The sequence below is a fragment of the Coregonus lavaretus genome, assembly GCF_964263955.1.
Source record: "Coregonus lavaretus genome assembly, chromosome: 11".
In the NCBI taxonomy this organism is placed as follows: domain Eukaryota; kingdom Metazoa; phylum Chordata; class Actinopteri; order Salmoniformes; family Salmonidae; genus Coregonus; species Coregonus lavaretus.
This window is the reverse complement of record NC_139998.1, coordinates 54,196,454-54,210,700: the sequence shown is the minus strand read 5'-3', so window position 1 is coordinate 54,210,700 and position 14,247 is coordinate 54,196,454. Positions and strand designations below refer to the sequence as shown.

The following is a 14,247-nucleotide window of genomic DNA, read 5'->3' as shown; positions in this document are numbered from 1 at the left end:
ACAGTCTCCTCTGAACAGTTGATGTTGAGATGTGTCTGTTACTTGAACTCTGTGAAGCATTTATTTGGGCTGCAATTTCTGAGGCTGGTAACTCTAATGAACTTATCCTCTGCAGCAGAGATAACTCTGGGACTTCATTTCCTGTGGCGGTCTTCTGTATATCCCCCCCACTACCTTGTTACAACACAACTGATTGCAACAAACGCATTAAGAAGGAAATAAATTCCACAAATTAACTTTTAAGAAGGCACACCTGTTAATTGAAATCCATTCCAGGAAACTAGTTGAGAGAATGCCAAGAGTGTGCAAAGCTGTCATCAAGGCAAAAGGTGGCTATTTGAAGAATCTCAAATATAAAATATATTTTGATTTGTTTCCATATGTGTTATTTCATAGTTTTGATGTCTGTAGTGATGCCTCAAGCACTGCGATTCAGTGCCTTAGAACGCTGTGCCACTCAGGAGGCCTAGTTTAACAGTTTTGAACAAATTAATTTCTTTAAAAATGAAGGAAAAGCAAGAGAGAGAGAGCTAGCTATATTCCGTTTTATTTTTGTTTCACTTTCACTTAGCTAGCGAATGCAGCTAGCTAATTTAGCCTACTCAAACCCCCGGCTCAAACAGACAAGGATGCTATGTTAGCTAGCTGGCTATGGCTATCCAACACTGGAACTCTCCCAAGTCAAGCTAAGCTTTTATTTGTATTAATTTATTGCAACCGGGGCCCTCCGGTGTAACTGCTAAACTGCTTGCTGACTATACACTGTACTGCATGATTGTAGTGGGTTTAGTAATGCGTTAGTTCTAGTAGCTACTGTATGTTGACTATGACGTTAGCTAATATGGTGACAACGATGTAGGCTGTGTGTAGCGGTTTGACTTAGAAAGGTTTTTTAGCCTGGTCACAGACAGCTGATGTGTTGTACACTGAAGTCCACAAGCGAAGGGAAAGGGTGAGAGGAGGAGAGAACGTAGATAGATGCGAGAAGGAATTATACAATGAGTAAAATATTAATGCTGTTTGTATGTGAAAGTGAACTGTGTTTGCGTGTGATCAGGGGTGTATTCATTCTGCCAATTCTGTTGAAAAACATTTCTTAAACGGAAGCAAACTAAACGAAACGGGGATAAACATGAATTTGTCCAATAGAAACTCTCGTTTGCATCTGTTGGACTAATGATTACACCCTAGATCAGCTAGATGCAGGCAAGAGTGTGCAAGGCGGTATTGAATGTGTCACTGTATGTCACCTTGATTACTCAATTTTTTCTCTCAACCTGTGCACCTACGCTGTAAACTTTCATTCATAGGCTAGGTTGTAGCAACCTCATGATGGGTATAGGGAAAATCTGAGTATCATTTAGCAGCCTAAACCTATCGATGTTACAATGAACTGGGTGAATGGAATATGAATGACAGTCATCCAATATGTTGTAATAGAAATAAGGCCATGCTCATAAAAAAAATGTTTTTGTCCTCCCTCATCTTAAACGTCACCGACCGCCACTGGTGTGGGACTATTATTGATGGCATAAGTAGCTGACTGCTGACCTATATTCTTTTGACGATATGACTACCCCCCCCCCCACATTGATCTATTTTTTCCCTATATTCAAAGGTCTTGGGTGCAAACCACACCATACAGTACTGTTAATAATAATAATAATAATAAATAATAATATGCCATTTAGCAGACGCTTTTATCCAAAGCGACTTACAGTCATGCGTGCATACATTTTTTGTGTATGGGTGGTCCCGGGGATCGAACCCACTACCTTGGCGTTATAAGCGCCGTGCTCTACCAGCTGAGCTACAGAGGACCTACAGAGGACCTGTTACTGATTCAAGAGCTAGGAGTGACAACTGTTTTGCCTTTGTGTGATAGAATCCAGCACAGTTATCAGGGCTCATGGACAGATAGCTATTTTAAAAGGTCACATGTAAATTAGTTGAGTCCTCTGTAAAAGTTTATAACACAATTGTAAAAGTCTACCAAACAATCATGGTGACGGTAACGGAAATTCCTTTGGCAAGCAACACATCTTTCACTTAGGCAGCAACATACAGTATCTTTCAGTTAGGCAGCAACACATCTTTCAGTTAGGCAGCAACACATCTCTCAGTTAGGCAGCAACACATCTCTCAGTTAGGCAGCAACACATCTTTCAGTTAGGCAACAACACATCTTTCAGTTAGGCAGCAACATACAGTATCTTTCAGTTAGGCAGCAACACATCTTTCAGTTAGGCAGCAACACATCTTTCAGTTAGGCAGCAACACATCTTTCAGTTAGGCAGCAACACATCTCTCAGTTAGGCAAAAACACATCTTTCAGTTAGGCAGCAACACATCTTTCAGTTAGGCAGCAACACATCTTTCAGTTAGGCAGCAACACATCTCTCAGTTAGGCAGCAACATACAGTATCTTTCAGTTAGGCAGCAACACATCTTTCAGTTAGGCAGCAACACATCTTTCAGTTAGGCAGCAACACATCTTTCAGTTAGGCAGCAACACATCTTTCAGTTAGGCAGCAACACATCTCTCAGTTAGGCAGCAACATACAGTATCTTTCAGTTAGGCAGCAACATACAGTATCTTTCAGTTAGGCAGCAACACATCTTTCAGTTAGGCAGCAACACATCTTTCAGTTAGGCAGCAACACATCTTTCAGTTAGGCAGCAACACATCTTTCAGTTAGGCAGCAACACATCTCTCAGTTAGGCAGCAACATACAGTATCTTTCAGTTAGGCAGCAACACATCTTTCAGTTACGCAGCAACACATCTTTCAGTTAGGCAAAAACACATCTTTCACTTAGGCAGCAACACATCTTTCAGTTAGGCAGCAACACATCTCTCAGTTAGGCAGCAACACATCTTTCAGTTAGGCAGCAACACATCTTTCAGTTAGGCAGCAACACATCTTTCAGTTAGGCAGCAACACATCTTTCAGTTAGGCAGCAACACATCTCTCAGTTAGGCAGCAACATACAGTATCTTTCAGTTAGGCAGCAACACATCTTTCAGTTAGGCAGCAACATACAGTATCTTTCAGTTAGGCAGCAACACATCTCTCAGTTAGGCAGCAACACATCTCTCAGTTAGGCAGCAACATACAGTATCTTTCAGTTAGGCAGCAACACATCTCTCAGTTGGGCAGCAACACATCTCTCAGTTAGGCAGCAACACATCTCTCAGTTAGGCAGCAACACATCTCTCAGTTCGGCAGCAACACATCTCTCAGTTAGGCAGCATACTGTGTTGCAAATTTTCTGAATGTCATGGAGATGATCAGTGTTGGTGTACTTATTACCTTCATTGGCCCTAACAAAATGACTTATTGGAGTCCCCCAAAATAACAGTTATTGTTTGTTAACTAATGATCGTTATTAATTTTATTACATGAAAAGTGGCTTTGGGTTGTTCTACCATTGAATGATGTAAATGTTTTCTTTAAGTCTCTTTACAGTTATTTGTCTAGGGGTTTTACTTCGCTTTAGTGAAACAGACACACTGTTCTATCATGAAAGCCAACCCAGACTGGAGCCCAGTTGTAGACAGACCATTCATTATTTTGTGTACCCAACTTTTCTCCCCATGTTCACTATCGAATCTTGTGAACTGAAAAAAAACTCATCTCTAATCATTGTTGTATTTGCTGTATGTTGCCATAGGAACCAAACACAACTCATCCAGATGACCTCTAAATAGAGCACCACAGTTTCTCCCACCACCATAAAAATCCTAATTTGGCTTCTTTAACTCATTGCTACTTCAAGAAAGAGAGTTTACCTGAATAAGAGGATGCTGCGTCTAACTAAATGCTTACAAGAAGCTCATTTGATAATACAATGTGCACAGAAATAAAGCAGACCTGGGCAGAAAATAGTTGTATTTATAGTTTATTTGAAAATACCAACTTTTCAAATACTAGTGGTAGTCGAATATAGACAATCAACTAAAGGCAATTATTTCCTTTGATATTCAAATACAGGTCTAAAAAAAACAGATAATATTTTAACTATTTTGAATACCTCTCAGAAAAACAAATAATGTTTGAAGGTAGGCTATTTGAATATATGCACATTATTTGAAAACAGAAACATATTTATTTGATGGCTGCCAAATATTTATAGACAAAACAGTTATAGTCTAAATATATGATAATTAGCACATGGTTTTGAGGGCTTTCAGATATGAATCTTAATTATGTAGTGTAGAATTAAATACTTAATGATTGAAGATTTTTTAAAAAAGTAATACAAATGTAAACCAAACTGATTGTTTTATTGTTGTAAATGTATTTCTCAGAATTTCTTTACAATCATTTTAGATGATAGTGATTCATAATTTCTTAATGGTGGATAATCACATTAAACGGTGATTCATAATTTTAAACGGTGGATAATCACTTTAGATGAGGATTACCGCCAAATGATAGGACACATTTTTAGACCTGAAAACATCTGACAAATAAACTGTCACTTTCAGGCATTTAGCTAGATATAAGCTACAGTTTGTTAGGGACATGGACATGAACATTAGAGTAGATAGAACCCTTTTGTAGTTTCAAAATGACTAAGAAATACATTTTCATACTGAGTGAGACGTAAGGTAATACAGTAACACTTGACATCAAGTTTTGAATACATATGGGCGGCAGGGAGCCTAGCGGTTAGAGCGTTGGGCCAGTAACTGATAGAACGCTGGTTCGAATACGCGAGCCGACAGGGTGAAAAATCTGTCGATTTGCTCTTCAGCAAGGCACTTAACCCTAATTTGCTCCAGGGGCACCGTGCTGCTATGGCTGACCCTGTAAAACAACACATTTCACTGAACCTATCCGGTGTATGTGACAATAAAACATCTGTATTTATTGTATATTTTATATGTAGTAACTTTGTGATTACTACAATAGCAACATTGTTGTTACATAGGACTTCAGAAATGGCTTTATAATTGCATTATATTGGAGTTATTACACAAGTGGAATAAGGAACAGTCCATAACCCTCGTGGACAGTAGTTACAAAAGCTCTAATTGCAATGCAATTACCAAAGTATTATTTAACAACATGATAATAAAATGTTGTTCCATTACACAAGCACAATTACAGTTCAATGTTAAGTTACTGAGAATGCTAACAGTAACAAAATATGACTATTAAGGTTCTAAGGGAACAACATATATTTAAAAAAAAAACTGCCTTCTTAAGTCAACGACAGGCAAGGTAGGTGGAAAATCACGTTAATTTGTATTCTGAATAAATTTGCTCTTTCTTTTTTAAAAATAAAATTCAAGCTTTCAACCTTTTCAATGGCATGTTGGAATCCTACAGTAGTTGAGTGTCACAACTTATTTCTACTTATCTGTACAAAATATCATTGGTTGGTTGTTTTGACTTGATGATCTGCACCTGGGGGGGGCCTGTTCAGGAGAATAGACATTTACAGAATGTTCAAAAAGAAATCTGTTGTATAGATCAAATATGATCAACTGTCAGTTAGATTGATTCGTATAGGACATTATGTGTGCTTTATTTATTCATTCTATTTCTATCTGCAATATGCAGTTCCAGATACAGCCCTGCCATTAGTTGAAGGCAGCCAATCCAATAGTTTGTGAAAAGTTGTCACTTCCTGAGATCTGTATTCAAATATTATTTTTAAGTAATTGCTTTCTCAGATCTGTATTGAAATAGTTTTTAAAAAGTAGTTACTTTCTGATATCTGTATTCAAATAGTTTTAAAAAGTAGTAATTTTTGGGGGGGATCTGTATTCAAATAGTTACAGTCACCTCCAAAGTAGCGAATTGTTCCCCCCAAAAAACGAATTAATTTCCACAAAGCACAACAACTCATGGACATCTGCCCCATTTCAGCGTGCACATTGTTTTCGTGACGTTGTCAGCTAACCCATCTATAGCACGCAACTGGAATTTAAGCAATCCCACAAGGGAAGGGTGGTGTATCTATGTTGCACTGTGGTGTGTGGTGTGATCTGGTTTGTACGAATGGAGATATCTAATGGGTGTGACTTTGTTATGGACCTTCCTCGAGGTGTGTGTGAGTGAATCATGTGAATCATGTGAATCATGTGAATAATCTGAATGATGTGTTTTAAAGCCTGACTGTAGTCACCTGCTCTGATGTGAATAATCTGAATGCTGTGTTTTTATAGCCAATGTAGTCACCTGCTCTGAAGTGAATCATCTAAATGATGTGTTTCATAGCCTACCTGTAGTCACCTGCTCTGAAGTGTAGACACAGTCATACAGTATCTAGATCTATACACATGCTGTGATAACAGTTTTATCTCAGACAAACAGCAACACCAGACAATGTATATACATGCAGTGGTGGAAAAAGTACCCAATTGTCACACTTGAGTAAAAGTAAAGATACCTTAATAGAAAATGACTCAAGTAAAAGTGGAAGTCACCCAGTAAAATACTACTTGAGTAAAAGTCTAAAAGTATTTGGTTTAAAATATACTTAAATATCAAAAGTAAATGTAATTGCTAAAATATACTTAAGGACAAAAGTAAAAGTAAAAGTATAAGTAGTTAAAAATTCCTTATGTAAAGCAAACCAGATGACACAAACCAGGGGCACACCAACACTAATTGACAAACAAAGCATTTGTGTTTAGTGAGTCCGCCAGATCAGAGGCAGTAGGGATGACCAGGGATGTTCTCTTGATAAGCGTGTGAATTTAACCATTTTCCTGTCCTGCTAAGCATTCAAGTACTTTTGGGTGTCAGGGAAAAATGTATGGAGTAAAAAGTCAATTATTTTCTTTAGGAATGTAGTGAAGTAAAAGTTGTCAAAAATATAAATAGTAAAGTACAGATACCCCAAAAAAACGACTTAAGTAGTACTTTAAAGTATTTTTACTTAAGTACTTTACACCCTATTCCCTATGTAGTGCACTACTTTTGACCAGGGATCATTTGGGACCTATTTCTGTACTATCACATTGTCACATGACCAATAGTGTTAGCTTTACTATCTTTGCGCTGATCATTGGGCCAGTAGACATGTTTCAATGTGCCCTGCAAAGGTAGAACTTGTCTTTTGTTCTTCTGTGTGTGTGTATGTGTGCGTGCGTGTGCATATGTGCGCTTGTTTGTGTGTGTGTGTGTGTGTGTGAGTGTGTGTTGTCACTTTCTCTCGTGAACACAACGCCCTCCGTCATACCCTTCTCTAAGTCCCCCTCTGCCTCTTCCCCCTTGCTGAGGGGCTTCTTTAGACCCCCCCCCCCCCCCCCCCCCCCCCTGTCTCCCTTCCCTCCCTGGCCCTCCCCAGCATGGTCTCCTCAGACAAACCCTGAATACAACCTTCAACACTACACAAACACTGCACTCTGTGGTTAGAGCGGTGGTAGAGGGACAGGGGGCCATCCTGCCATGAGGGTTTTCATCACCTTCCATGGTTCCTGTGAGCCTTTTGACGTCTCTCCTGACCAGACCGTGGGGACGGTAAAGCTGATGGTCAAGGTAATTAAACCTCTGTAAGAGGTCCTTGTCGAGTCTCTTTTTCTTGTTTGACAGTCTCATGTGAAAAGAAAGAAGCGTTACTCCCCTCTGTCTGTCTGTACACTGAACAGCTCAAGGAAATGAAGATGATTCTAAGGGGGAACTAACTTGTTCATTTGGCTGGTTTCATGTACAGTATGAGAGTAGTACTTACAGTAGGATACATGGTTATGTGATGGGGTGATAGTACTTACAGTAGGAGACATGGTTATGTGATGGGGTGATAGTACTTACAGTAGGAGACATGGTTATGTGATGGGGTGATATTACTTAAAGTAGGACACATGGTTATGTGATGGGGTGATAGTACTTAAAGTAGGACACATGGTTATGTGATGGGATTGAAATGATGATGATCAACAATGTTTATGTAGATTTTGTTGTCTATTTTACTATTGTACACAATTGGACACTTTTACAATTATGTCTCTCTCTGTATGGTATCTCTGTATCATCCATTGACATCTGTCTGGGTGGAACACTCTCCATAATGGTTCTGTCTGTGTGGAACACCCTCCATAATGGTTCTGTCTGTGTGGAACACGCTCCATAATGGTTCTGTCTGTGTGGAACACTCTCCATAATGGTTCTGTCTGTGTGGAACACTCTCCATAATGGTTCTGTCTGTGTGGAACACCCTCCATAATGGTTCTGTCTGTGTGGAACACCCTCCATAATGGTTCTGTCTGTGTGGAACACTCTCCATAATGGTTCTGTCTGTGTGGAACACTCTCCATAATGGTTCTGTCTGTGTGGAACACTCTCCATAATGGTTCTGTCTGTGTGGAACACCCTCCATAATGGTTCTGTCTGTGTGGAACACTCTCCATAATGGTTCTGTCTGTGTGGAACACCCTCCATAATGGTTCTGTCTGTGTGGAACACCCTCCATAATGGTTCTGTCTGTGTGGAACACTCTCCATAATGGTTCTGTCTGTGTGGAACACCCTCCATAATGGTTCTGTCTGTGTGGAACACTCTCCATAATGGTTCTGTCTGTGTGGAACACCCTCCATAATGGTTCTGTCTGTGTGGAACACTCTCCATAATGGTTCTGTCTGTGTGGAACACCCTCCATGACGGCTTCATCAGTGTTGAGCCCTCTCACTCTGGTTGTATGGGACACTCCATTACAACTCCCTGAGTTTCCAATCTTCTTCCTCTGGCAGGATTACTTCCACGTGCAACTGTCAGACGACCAGCAGGTGAGACACTTCCTGGAGTTGAGCTACGCTGGTGGCATCCTTCTGGACAGCTGGTTCCTGACAGACGTTGGCATCCCCCCTGGCAGTGCCATCCGCTGCCTGCTGAAGGTATCAGCCGGGCACCTAGCTTTTTTTCTACGAGTGCTTGAAAATTCATGTCAAAGAGTGTGCAGGCTATTGCTTCAAACAGCTTCAAATTCTCATTTACAGAAAGTGTTTCATATATACTGTAGTATGGTGAGGTCACCCTGCTTGAGACTTAAAGTAATGTTGCCCTTGCTCAACCAAGACCATGGTTATGGTAGAGCGATTGTTTAGTAAGAACACTGCTTAATGAGTGTGAAGTGTTGTTTTGCAGAGGGTCCCGGGTTCATGTCCAGAGCAGGACAGGCACAGAACTTACTCTGTTACACAAACATCTGTGGAAGAGTTGCTAACAGAGGAGAATGGTTATGTAACAAAGTGCAAATTTAACCATCAGAATAATGTTTCTTTGTGTTCCTTACTCCATACTTACACACCCCCATCATTGACAGAGTCAAAGCCAGACCTTCTGTCTGTCTCTCTCTCTTGCTGGTTGACTAGAATGGAACTCTATAGTAATGTATGGTTGCCCAGGGATGGAGCTGGAATGTGTCCCAATGTAGTGTTGCCTTTGTACCAAACACCCTTACTGTCATAAACCCTTTCCCCATGTAACCGCCTTTACCTCAGTCTGGTGTTTGCTAACAGTGGTTGCAAAAGAGGCCGTATACCCTATTGGTTCATTGAAATACATATTCATTAGATTTCTGTTGTTAACTATTTAATCTCAATATGTTCAATATGATAGAACAAAGCTCAATACAGGACATGAATTAGAAAATGTTGTTACAAGTTTGAGCCGCCAGATGGTGGTAGATCACAAGCTCATATAGCATGGACCTATGATTTGTCTCTGGGTAGAAATTGCCCTCAGGCACAAATCTAGGATCAGCTTACTTTCACCAAATCCTAACCTTTGCCATTAGAGGTAAAAACACAAACCAGACCTTAGATCAGTGCAAAGGAGCCACTTCATCTTACCCCTGTAATTATATCCTAACTTGTCTTACCCAAATATACACTGAGTGTACCAAACGTTAGGAACACCTTCCTAATATTGAGTTGCATCCCCCTTTTGCCCTCAGAACAGGCTCAATTGGTCGAGGCATGGACTTTACAAGGTGTCGAAAGTGTTCCACTGGGATGCTGGCCCATGTTGAAACCAATGCTTCCCACAGTTGTGTCAAGTTAGCCGGATGTCCTTTGGGTGGTGGACCATTCTTGATACACACTGGAAACTGTTGAGCATGAAAAACATAGCAGTGTTGCACTAACCGGTGCGCCTGGCACCTACTACCATACCCTGTTCAAAGGCACTTCAATATTTTGTCTTGTCTATTCACCCTCTAAATGGCACACATACACAATCCATCCATGTCTCAATTGTCTCAAGGCTTAAAAATCCTTCTTTAACCTGTCTCCTCCCCTTCATCTACACTGATTTGAAGTTTATTTAATAGGTGACATCAATAAGGGATCATAGCTTTCACCTGGATTCACCTGGTCAGTCTATGTCATGGGAAAGAGCAGGTGTTCTTAATGTTTTGTACACTCAGTGTATAAACACAACATATAGGTATTTATATTAAACAAGTGAATATTATTGTATGTCCATTGGTCTTATACTTCAGCAGGAGCCGGTGGTGCGTGTGTTCAGTGCCGTGACAGGGGAGACCCTCTCAGTCTTGGGCCCTGTGGTTCTCCTGAGTGCGTCTGTGGCCAGGCTCGTGACCCTGGTGTCCCAGCAGTGTGGGCTTCCCGTCAGCTCCTTCAGACTGAGCTCTCCCACCGGCCTGCAGCTCTACGACTGCAACCGTCTCCACGACTACGCCATTGACCTGGGTATGGCCTTCCGTGTGCAGTAGGTCAATGGTCCTCTGCTGTGTGTGTGTGTGTGTGTGTGTGTGTGTGTGGAGCTTTGTACTGAAATGTTTCATAACAGAATCTTAGCATTACTGTGGAGGTCCAGTGAAGTTTCAGCATTGCAATGCAAAAAAAAAAAGGCTCAACACCTTATGGGTGTAACATAGAGACGAATATGCTGTATGGAACACATTCTTGGTTCATGGCAACCAGGGGGGACAACCTGCATATGTCTCTGTCTCCCAGGGGCAACTCTACGGTTGGACACATGGGATGGGTGGGTGGAGTTCCTCAGAGGCTGCTTCCTGGGACACAGACGGACCGTCCAACGACACCTGTCTAGGGAGAGGCCTGTGATGAGGTCAGAAAACACATCTACACACTGAACTGTATCATACACTAGTACAATATAATTCCCCTCAACTCCTTGTATTATTACCAAATTACCCTGTTTAAAGCTTACAATGATGGTACTGACCCTGTATATAGCTTACAATGATGGTACTGACCCTGTATATAGCTTACAATGATGGTACTGACCCTGTATATAGTTTACAATGATGGTACTGACCCTGTATATAGCTTACAATGATGGTACTGACCCTGTATATAGTTTACAATGATGGTACTGACCCTGTATATAGTTTACAATGATGGTACTGACCCTGTATATAGCTTACAATGATGGTACTGACCCTGTATATAGTTTACAATGATGGTACTGACCCTGTATATAGTTTACAATGATGGTACTGACCCTGTATATAGTTTACATTTTGTGTTTTTTGCCTTTATATTATTTTTCTCTTACCCTGATATTTAATACTGCATTGTGGGAAAGAGCTTGCAAGTAAGCATTTCACTGTACTGTTTTATACCTGCTGTATCTGGTGAACTTGACAAAAAAACTTTGAAACATGTTCTAAATAATTTACATTGATTCTGTATTATTCCAGGTTCCAGCTCCGGGTGGCACTCTACATCGCTGCTTCTCTGGGCCACCTGGACCTGGCCTGCTGGCTGCTGGAGAGGGGGGTGCGTGCCAACGAGCCGGTGGGGGTCCACCCTTACCGTGAGTGGTGCCACCAGACGGCCCACCCCGACGCCGCCAAGTGTCCCGCCATCGCCGCTGTCGAGCGCGGCCAACTCACCATCCTCAAACTCTTTATCGCCAGCAGTGTTCTGACCCTGGCCTGTCGGGACCCCCAGGGTCATGGCCTCCTAAGGATCGCCCTCCAGCACGGCCACAGGGAGTGTGTGCGTCACCTGGCCACCAAGCTGTTCTCTGTGGTGGCCCTCCTAGGTATGGCTCTCCCCATGCGGACGTACGTCCAGATAAAGCGCTGGGTGAAGCTGGGGCAGAGAAGGGCAGCATCCAGGCTCTGCATGGGCCTCAACAGGGCTCCGTTCAGGACCAGGGTGGATGACACGGTCCTGGTGGACGGATTCACCCTCCCTAAGATGTCCTCCAAGCCCAGGAAGGGTGAGGCCAAGGCGGGTATCAGGGTCACATCCAAAGCCTCTCAACCTTTGACCCCAATCAACTGCCCGTCTCATGTATCCTGCACGCTCTGCGCCCTGGCATTCCAGGATGCATCTCTTCATCTGCCGAAGCTATACCCACGAGGGAGGGGATGTGGAGGGAGGGGATGTGGAGGGAGGGGATGTGGAGGGAGGGGGTGTGGAGGGAGGGGATGTGGAGGGAGGGGATGTGGAGGGAGGGGGTGTGGAGAGAGGGGATGTGGAGGGAGGGGATGTGGAGGGAGGGGATGTGGAGGGAGGGGGTGTGGAGAGAGGGGATGTGGAGGGAGGGGGTGTGGAGAGAGGGGATGTGGAGAGAGGGGATGTGGAGGGAGGGGATGTGGAGGGAGGGGATGTGAGGAGAATGAGAGTGGGGATCAGAACAGCAACCAATGGAGGAGCAGAGTTCCGCTCCCGCCCATTTCCAGAGACACCAATCTCAGACCTCTGCTTGTCTCTGCCTCGCCAAACTCCTCCCAGGTCCTCACCACCTCACTGGAGTCCTTTTCTCTCCACTGCGACCGCACACCCAGAGAAAACGCCATATACTGTTTGGCCTTGGCCAGGTTAGTCCAAGTTTAAATTACAGTGATTTACAGTGAGATTACAGTGCTATTGCACTGCTACGGTTTTAATATGAGCATTTCTCTGGAGGTTTCTTAGGATGGGTTTCAATAGTTTCAGAAGAAGCCTCCTTTAAGTCCTATAATCAGTAGTGTAGTGGAGGGTAAACACATGTAATACATGTTTACGCACTTTTATTTTATTTTGCACAAGCGTTTACCCCACCTTTTGTGGAAGATGCATTGAAAGTATAGGGAGCGTTACTTCTTTAATCCTGAACGGCGATCAGCATTTACCAACCATTGTTTTTACCACTTCATCACTGCCTATAATATAACCCTTTTCCTCCCTGACTAGATTTCAGTAAAAACAAATCATGCCTTATTGGTTTACCATAACAAGTCCTAACTTGTTTCAGTAATGGGGAGAGGATAGGATGTAGGAAAGGGAGCTTCATTCATGTATTGAGGCCATCACATACACCGTTTTTCACAATGGTAGACCACAGATTTGGCCTTATAACCTTGCTCTGGTTGATTGTCTCTCCAACAGTGCCTTCACAGAGAGACCATGGATAAAGCAGCTGGATGTAGCGCGTACTCTGGCCAGGAGGAGTGTTCAGAACATGGGGTAGACACCAGGATCGTGGTTAGAAAGGCACCGAATGGAGAGAAAAACGTTTTCCATTGTGTGCCCTCATGAACACAACCCAGAGATCAACTGCACTAACTGGTACCTCACAAAGTCCCTGTATTGTCACTAACAAGGAAGGAAACGAGTGAACAAGATGAGGATGATGCCTGAAACAATGCGGACGATGAAGAATTTTGTTCCTTCAGATGTGCTTATAGGTATCATCAGCACTGTGTTTGATTTGTGTGCAGAAAGTTTATAACGGCAGGCAAGTGGATTCTCAGTCATTCGTATTCTCAAGTAACATAAATGTATCATATTTCACTGGTTATTTGTAGTAGCCACATGTCAATGGAATTATTATTATTATCGTTTGTCTTTATTTTAGGATCATTCAGCTGAATGAACGTGATTGTACAGTATGTGATTGTAAGTGTTTGACAAGGGTCTAATTGAGGCTCCAAACCCCCCACTTAACACTAGTTTTTGTCCATAGAAATCCTCACTTGCTGATGAAGATCTATAGTGGTTGAAACCAATGTACAGTATACACACTGCTGGATTAAAACTCTTTGGGTGCATTTTATTAAGATGTGTATCAGAACTGCTCATATAAATGAGTCTGTGCAGTGTCAAAATAATACATCTGTTACATATGAATAAAAGGAAAATAAAATGCTATTTTGGGCAAAGAAAATACCACAAAAGACATGAAATAAGGGCATTATGGGAAAATAATACAAAAATACATTGCTGTATTTCACATAGAGGATTTGACAAACCCTGTTTACTCACGTTAGAAAACTGCCAACTACTGTATAAAGATTTGTTAGCACAGAA

General features: G+C 42.0%; 1 protein-coding gene across 1 annotated transcript; it reads left to right on the top strand.

The window, feature by feature from the left end:
- Nucleotides 1–7,408: 7,408 nt before the first annotated feature.
- LOC311137597 (protein ANKUB1-like) lies at nucleotides 7,409–13,408 on the top strand (the record flags this gene model as incomplete). Its single annotated transcript, XM_084172103.1, has 7 exons — nucleotides 7,409–7,498; nucleotides 8,707–8,850; nucleotides 10,458–10,668; nucleotides 10,936–11,050; nucleotides 11,646–12,325; nucleotides 12,566–12,776; nucleotides 13,327–13,408. 7 exons carry the CDS (start codon nucleotides 7,409–7,411, stop codon nucleotides 13,406–13,408), a joined length of 1,533 nt encoding a protein of 510 aa, XP_084028229.1.
- Between the last annotated feature and the right edge of the window lie 839 nt (nucleotides 13,409–14,247).